The sequence below is a fragment of the Cynara cardunculus genome, unplaced genomic scaffold (assembly GCF_001531365.2).
Source record: "Cynara cardunculus var. scolymus isolate 2C unplaced genomic scaffold, CcrdV1 Un_Scaffold_1848, whole genome shotgun sequence".
In the NCBI taxonomy this organism is placed as follows: domain Eukaryota; kingdom Viridiplantae; phylum Streptophyta; class Magnoliopsida; order Asterales; family Asteraceae; genus Cynara; species Cynara cardunculus.
Window position 1 is genome coordinate 90,522 of NW_020200893.1, and position 8,496 is coordinate 99,017.

The 8,496-nt window shown below is 40.8% G+C and overlaps 1 protein-coding gene across 1 annotated transcript; it reads left to right on the forward strand.

The window, feature by feature from the left end:
• Nucleotides 1-4,070: 4,070 nt before the first annotated feature.
• Nucleotides 4,071-6,152, forward strand: LOC112502744. The gene has a single exon (XM_025106742.1). The coding sequence runs from the start codon at nt 4,071-4,073 to the stop codon at nt 6,150-6,152; it is 2,082 nt and encodes a 693-aa protein (XP_024962510.1).
• The last annotated feature ends 2,344 nt before the right edge of the window (nt 6,153-8,496 follow it).

Here is an 8,496-nt window from a genome sequence, read left to right on the forward strand (position 1 = left end):
CGTTTTCGGTACCAATACCCGATTTTAGCCATTCTGTTATATAATTATGATAACATTTATCATAATCTTAAATAAGTATTGTAGAAATTCAGATTTTTTTAATTAGTGGAAGTCTTCTAGATGATGGATTAAATTTAAATATAAAAGACAACAAAATCCTACTTAACCAATACAACTCTCTTCTCTCTTACACACACCATCACTCCACTACCTCAAAAATCCAGCCATCTCCCTCTCTCTTCCTACCCTCTCTTCATTTCTTTCATTAAATAACACTCTCCACTCACTCCATCAACTCATTCTCTCATTTTACTCTCTCTCTCTGCAACGTTTTCTCTCAAACTCTCTAATCACTCTCTAGAAATCCTCCTACTTCTCTCTACAATTCCTTTTTACATTCAAGAGTTCATAAATATTTCAAGATCATCTAAGGTAAATTTTGTTTATGTTCTTCATCTAAAACTCTTTTTCAAACTATCTTCTTCTCCTAACGTTGGTAGATGCATCAACCATGCATTTATGCTATGGAAACCATCTACGACCAACCAAAGTTGGGATTTTCTTTAAAATAATTGTTATATCATCTTACATATTAGAATGGGACTACCCTCATTGTAAGATGATRTAAATTTTTACTCATCAAAATGCAATAAGAGTTGTTTTTCCCTCATTGCATGTCATTAATTCTTACATTTTTAGAGTTTGGATCATCTTATGCAATATGTAAGGTTTAACCTACATTGCATTCTCTTAATCCTGCATCCATTCTTGATCTTCTTCACATTTTGTACAAAAGAATAACTTTTGATAAACTCAATACACATGCAAAAATCGGCCATCAGCTTTTGGCAGAATCTGACCTTGACTTTGGGGAGGCATATCTTACTCATAAAATGTCCAAATAACATGATTCTTTTTTTTTTAAATCAATTTCATTGAGTTAGCTATCAAACCCCACTGGTCATTCTTAAAAATTCCAAGTTTAAGACCCCCAAATAGTCTGTACAAAAAGGTTGCACAATAACTCAACTTACTGTCGAGACTTTAAAAAGTCTACTGTTTGAAGGACTTGTACTTTTCTAAAAATCTTGAAATCTGGACAGTAGGTACTAGACTCATTGTGCTAAAACATATCAAAATTTCATAATTTTTGGAGTTTAATAGAGGACCCAAATGCATGACCATCTTACCAACCCCGAACGTGATTTCGATACCGAAAATCATTGTTTTGCAATAAATCTACAAAGTTGCTAAAAATCTCTCGCATGCAAGATAAAATCTTGTTGAACCTTAAAAATGTGATCAAATAAGGGACTCATTAAAATACTTTGTTTGATTAGGATCGGGAAGCGGTGACACCTTGCCAACTCGAGAATTCTCGAACTCGTAAACTCGGTGAGTTATGGCCCCTTTTTAACCTATTTTTAGCATTTTCGGGGTGAAAAGCATGATTAAAACACTTTAAATTTACCGGTTGATATATGTTGGAAACTTTATTTCGTTGGAACTACCTTTATGCCGAATTTATTATTCTGTTGGAACCTATATGTAGTTGGAAACCTATTTTTGGAAACTATATAATCGCTGCGACGATTATTTTGTGAGAACTATATTTTGCTATGATATGCATGTTTTGGATATATAGATGAATGGGTTRTTTATTTATCGCATGGGAAGTCCTCGTACATGTAACACTACTATATTAACTCACGGGTTGTGAGCCGGTAGTATTTATGGATAGCGCTATAGGATTGACAATCCCACCTCATCCGTACATTGTGCGACGGGGGGTGCATAAATTACTTTTTGGTAACTATATCGGTCTGGTTGGCGATAAGACCAGACCATGCGGGGCATGGAAACTATGTCAGCAGGCTTTAGTAGTGGCCCTTTACTATATGTATATCTTAAGCATGCAATGCGCAATATCATAAGCAATGGAACTATGGATGGGATAAACCCACTTTTGTACGACCATTGATTTCGTTCCAACACTTATTTATCAAAACCTGTAAACTCACCAACTATGATGTTAGTTGACCGTTTCTCACACGCTTTTCAGGCGGTCAAAAGTAAGAGTCGTCATGGTGCTTGGATGTGTGTGGAATCTTATTTCATCAAAAGCTTGGACTCTCGTTGGACTTAAAATTTTGAATTTTCTTTATTTTTTTTGTAACTAATCGATGAATTATGTAAACCGTACCATGTAACTTTTGTACTGTTATCAATGGTGTATGTTTTTCTTTTGTCTTGTGCCATGCATACTTGCTCTGTAACATCCCGTAGAATCCGCTGCGGCGGGGTGTGACAGACTTGGTATCAGAGCCAAGGCTATAGAGAATGACGGTTTCCCCTAGGAAAACCTACACTATAGTCAACATACAACTAGTATAGTTAGCCTAGCTTCGCATAGTAGTTCTTAATTAAACAGAGCCTGATCACCTGTGTTTAATTAAGAAATATTAATGGGGAACTAGGAATAATTATAGTAGGAGTATGAAAATTTTAATAAAAAAAATATAAATTTGCATGCATGGCATTTGTGCGTCATCACTGTGCATACGTACTTTGTGGAGCGCTGTATGGACTTGATATCACTACGGACACTATTGCGTTAGCATTAGAGTATCACTAATGTCGAAAATTATGTACTAACGGACAATATAAACACTCCAGTCGCTATGGCACCATCCGTAACAAGGGCTTAATCGGAAGAGGGCCCGTCTGAACATTCCGAATCATCTATCAAAGTGACGAGCAATAGTATATCCACTAATTCGTACCCGGTCCCCCCTACTACAGTTATACCTCAACCTCCACCGGTAAACCCAGCCCCAGAACCAATGTACCCAGGGCCTTGTACTAAGGTAACGGCTCGAAAAGAGTCGCTCTCCCAGTCCGAAGTGGGATTACCATACCCCATGACTTCATGGCCGGACCCTCCTGCTTTTCCCCGAGAGCATCGACCTCAAGGAATCCAGGAGCACCAACCGAAGAGACCTTGAGGTTGAGCACTCTTGAGAGTGAGATTAGGAGCTACCAGGGTAGGGTGAATAGCCAGGACCAGGCTATACTAAGGCTGACCGAAGTAGCACACCTATTGGAGCAAGGCATGATCTAGGCTATTCAGAGGACCACAGAGGTTACCAGGGCGGCAAGAAGGATGGAGCTGTGGTGCCGGACGGTGACGATTCTGGTGGCGATATTGATTCTCGTGCTTGTGACCCTTGTGCTTCGTAGCTCTTAGAATTTTCTGTCATGTATTCCAATTTCCCTCCTTTAAGTTCATGCATTGTAATCATGTGATAACGTCAAATTTTGAAAAAAGATTACGTGAAGATATTAATTGCTTGTTTAAAATTTCCTATTTCAGTCCATACATGAAAAGCTATTCCCTGTTTTATTTTTCCAATAAACTGTTATAAAGAGGGAAAACCTTCATTGCAAAATATATATATATATATATATATATACAACCCTAACCCAACCTTTTCTTTCAAGTGATTTAGAACCATGTCAACAAGGAACAACCGAAGCACGGAAGGGGCCCCTGAGAATCGATCACCAGACATTGCTCAGCTCATAGCCCAACAGGTTCGAGATGCCATCCCTAGCATTGTCACTCAAGTTACCGCCAGCATCAACAACCATCGAAGAATTGATGGAGATCAGAGTGGCAGTGATCGAGGATGCACCTACAAGACTTTTATGTCTTGTAAGCCTAAAGAGTTTTACGGCAAGGAAGGTGCCGTAGGATTATTGTCCTGGTTTGACAGCATGGAGTCTGTACTCCATATTAGTAAGTGCTCGGAGGATTGTAAGGTGGAATATGCGGCATGTCAACTGCAAGGCAGGGCTCTCACTTGGTGGAATATCCAAGTGCAAACCACGGGTTGAGAAGTGGCGTACAATTTGTCATGGGAAGATTTCAAGAAACTACTCATAGAGGAATACTGCTCTAAGAGTGAGGTGCAAAAACTGGAAGCAGAATTCTGGAACCATACCATGAAGGGCATGGATGTGGACACGTATACAACACGTTTCCATGAACTTGCAAGCTTGTTCCACACATGGTGACTCCGGAAGAGAAAAGGATTGATAGGTACATTTTAGGACTGGCTCCTGAGATCCGAGGGATGGTGACATCCGCTAACCCCGCAACCATCCAAAGCGCGGTGGTTTTAGCAAGTCGCTTAACCAACGATGCTGTTAGAGCAGGAGCAGTAGTCAAGGTGAATGTAGGTGGGAAAAGGAAATCGGAAGATCAACTAGGACGGAAGACCAGCGGTAGTTCGAAGCGGAGCTCGCAATTAGTTAGGAACTTTGGAGTAAGGGCACAAGGGCAAGGAACATACATGGGTTCCTTACCAAAATGTAACAAGTGCAACCGTCACCACCGCGGAACTTGTCTTCGGTGTGCGAAGTGTAATCAGCTAGGACACACCGCACAGTACTGTAGGAAGGAAGGAGAAACTCATAGTGAAAGGAAGAGATGCTTCGAATGTGGAAGTCAGGACCATTTTAGGGACAGATGTCCTAAGTTGAGGACAGGACCGAGGAGCAACATCAGTGGAAGTCAAGGAAGTCGCACCACTTCAGTGAGTCAAGGAATGCAAGCTCGAGGAAAGGCTTTTGTGATTGGAGCTGAAGAGGCACGTCATGATCCCAATGTGGTAACCGGTACGTTTCTTTTAAATGACCATTATGCATCGGTGATTTTTGACTCTGGTGCCGATAGAAGTTTTGTTTCCTTAGACTTTAGGCCCCTGATTCACTTAAACTCTAAAAGACTAGATGAAGCGTACACCATAGAAATGGTTGACGGACGAAAGTTCGAGGCTTGTGATGTAATTCCTGATTGCACTTTAGGCCTAGCTGATAGGTTGTTTAGTATAGATCTCATTCCGATCGAGTTAGGAAGTTTTGATGTAGTTATAGGCATGGATTGGTTGTCACTAAATAGAGCTCAAATAGGCAGTTATGAGAAAGTTGTAAGGTTTCCATTACAAGGCGGGGAGACACTCATAGTCCAAGGCGAAACACCTGAGAGAAGCCTTAGGATAGTATCCTGTATGAAGATTCATAGCTACTTGAGGAAGAAGTACCTGGCGTTTTTAGCCCAGGTGACAGAAAAGAAACCTGAAGGGAAGAAACTTGAGGACATTTCGGTAGTACGACATTATCCTGAGGTGTTTCCGGACGAGTTGCCCGGACTACCTCCACCAAGGCAGGTCGAGTTCCAAATCGACTTAATTCCTGGAGCAGCACCGGTTGCCAAAGCACCATACCGCTTAGCATCGGCAGAAATGCAGGAGTTGTCAAACCAGATACAGGATTTACTAGAAAAAGGATTTATTCAGCCAAGCTCTTCACCCTGGGGAGCACCTGTATTATTCGTTAAGAAAAAGGATGGATCCCTCAGAATGTGTATAGACTATAGGGAGCTGAACAAGTTGACTATTAAGAATCATTATCCACTCCCTAGGATAGACGATTTGTTTGATCAGCTTCAAGGCGCTAGCTTCTTTTTTAAGATCGATCTACGGTCAGGTTATCACCAGCTGAGAGTCCATGTAAAGGATGTTCCTAAGACGGCGTTCAGGACACGCTACGGACATTATGAATTTATGGTTATGCCCTTCGGACTCACGAATGCTCCAGCCATATTTATGGATCTGATGAATAGAGTATGCAGACCATACCCAGACAAGTTTGTAATCATGTTCATCGATGACATACTAATCTACTCCCGAAGCAAAGAAGATCATGAGCAACATTTAAAGGTGATACTAGAGTTACTTAGGGACCAGAAATTGTATGCCAAATTCTCAAAGTGTGGATTTTGGATTCGAGAAGTACATCTTCTTGGGCACATGGTTGGTGAGAAAGGGATACACGTGGACCCAGTAAAGGTTGAAGCAATCAAGAAATGGGAGACCCCGAAAACGCAGACAGAAATCCGTCAATTCTTAGGATTGGCCGGATATTACAGGAAATTTATCGAAGGGTTTTTGAAGATCGCACAACCATTGACGACGTTAACCCAGAAGGACAAGAAGTTTGAGTGGGGACAACGACAAGAGGACGCTTTTCAACTAGTAAAGCAGATGTTGTGCGATGCGCCAATTCTAGCCTTGCCGGAAGGGACATAAAATTTTGTAGTGTATTGTGATGCGTCTCATCAGGGATTGGGATGTGTGTTGATGCAAAAGGATAAAGTTATCGCCTACGCATCCAGGCAGTTTAAGGTTTACGAGCGAAACTACACTACTCATGATCTAGAACTAGAAGCAGTGGTCTTTGCACTTAAAATTTGGAGACACTACCTGTATGGTACAAAGTGCACCGTGTATACATACCACAAAAGTCTTCAACACATCCTTGACCAGAAAAWKYTCAACATGAGACAGCGAAGATGGGTGGAATTACTTAGTGATTATGATTGTGAAATCAAATACCACCCAGGAAAGGCCAATGTAGTGGCTGATGCACTAAGCCGCAAGGAAAGGATAAAACCCTTACGAGTGCGAGCRCTGGAAATGCTTGTGCAAACTAGTTTAAAAACTCGCATTYGTGAAGCTCAAGAAGAGGCGCTAAAGGATGAGAAGTTAAAGGATGAAACTCTTCATCACCTAGAAGGAAAGTTTGACCTTAAGACCGATGGTGTGCAATACTTAAAGGGAAGAGTTTGGGTACCAAAGTTTGGCGATTTGCGAGAACTGATTTTATCTGAAGCTCATAAGTCGCGGTATTCCGTTCATCCTGGAGCGGATAAGATGTATAAGGACCTAAAGGAGTATTATTGGTTGCCGAGAATGAAGATAGATGTGGCGTTGTATGTTGGAAAATGCTTAACCTGTTCAAAAGTCAAGGCTGAGAATCAGAAACCATCAGGTCTATTGCAACAGCCAGAAATCCCGCAATGGAAGTGGGAGCGGATTTCTATGGATTTGGTGACTAAGTTACCCAAAACTGCAAGAGGGCATGATGCAATTTGGGTAATAGTTGACCGCCTAACAAAGTCAGCGCATTTTCTACCTATGCGGGAGGACTATAAGATGGAAAAACTTGCGCAAATCTACATCAACGAGGTGGTTTCCTGTCATGGGGTACCCATCTCCATTATCTCCGATAGGGACAGTCGCTTCACATCACGATTTTGGCAGTCATTGCACAAAGCATTAGGATCTCGTTTGGATTGGAGCACGACATATCACCCGCAGACAGATGGTCAAAATGAGAGAACTATCCAGACATTGGAAGATATGTTGCACGCATGCGTTATGGATTTTGGAGGAAACTGGGATAACCATTTGCCGTTGGTAGAGTTTTCCTACAATAACAGTTATCATACTAGTATCCAGTGTGCCCCCCTATGAAGCCTTGTATGGTCGAAAATGTTGATCCCCACTTAGTTGGGTGGAAATCGGGAATAGTCAACTGACAGGACTCGAGGTAATTCAAGAGACGACCGATAAAATTATTATCATCAGAGATAGACTCAAGGCTGCTAGGGATCGTCAGAAAAGTTATGCTGATAACCGTAGGAAACCATTGGAATTCCAGGTGGGAGACAAGGTGCTTTTGAAAGTATCCCCTTGGAAAGGTTTAGTGCGGTTTGGTAAAAGAGGTAAATTGAGCCCTAGGTACATTGGACCCTTTGAAGTTATTGACAAAGTTGGTCCCTTCGCGTATAAGCTCAAGTTACCTGAAGAGATGAGCGAGATTCATGGCACGTTTCACATTTCGAATCTTAAAAAGTGTTTAGCCGACGAATCTCAAATCGTTCCCTTGGATGAAATTCAAGTAGACAAAACTCTTCACTTTGTTGAAGAACCAGAAGAGATACTCCACAGGGAAGTTAAGCAGCTCAAAAGGAGTAAAATCCCGATCGTCAAGGTTCACTGGAAATCCAGGCGTGGACCGGAATACACTTGGGAACGTGAGGATTTTATGAAACAGAAATACCCTCATCTCTTTACTAGAACGGGTGGCCGCATGTGAAAAAAAAAATTGAATTTCGGGACGAAATTATTTTAACCGGGGGAGACTGTGACAACCCTCAACTTTCCACCTCAGGTTAGCACTTACTTTAACTGATTTTATTAATGGAACAGGGTTTTGTACAACGATTATATTAACATTATATCCCAAATAGTTAATTTTGGTAAATTATAGCTCAATATATTGCCTTTGGCATTTTCATGACAACTTTGGGTTCTGCGCGCGCAACTGATTTAACAATATTGGCAGGTCCCGATTCTGCCTATCAGACTGATAAGACAAGATCATAAAATGATGTTAAAATTATTCAATTTACATGAGTTCCCTTAAGAAAATTAAGAAAAAAAACTGCATTTTGTTACGCAAAAAGCGTGAAAAATGCCCGTTTTCGGTACCRATACCCGATTTTAGCCATTCTGTTATATAATTATGATAACATTTATCATAATCTTAAATAAGTATTGTAGAAATTCATATTTTTTTTAATTAGTG

What these genes read in the sequence shown, in the direction of transcription:
- LOC112502744 (XM_025106742.1), top strand. Translation starts at nt 4,071, where the DNA reads ATGGTGACTCCGGAAGAGAAAAGGATTGATAGGTACATTTTAGGACTG.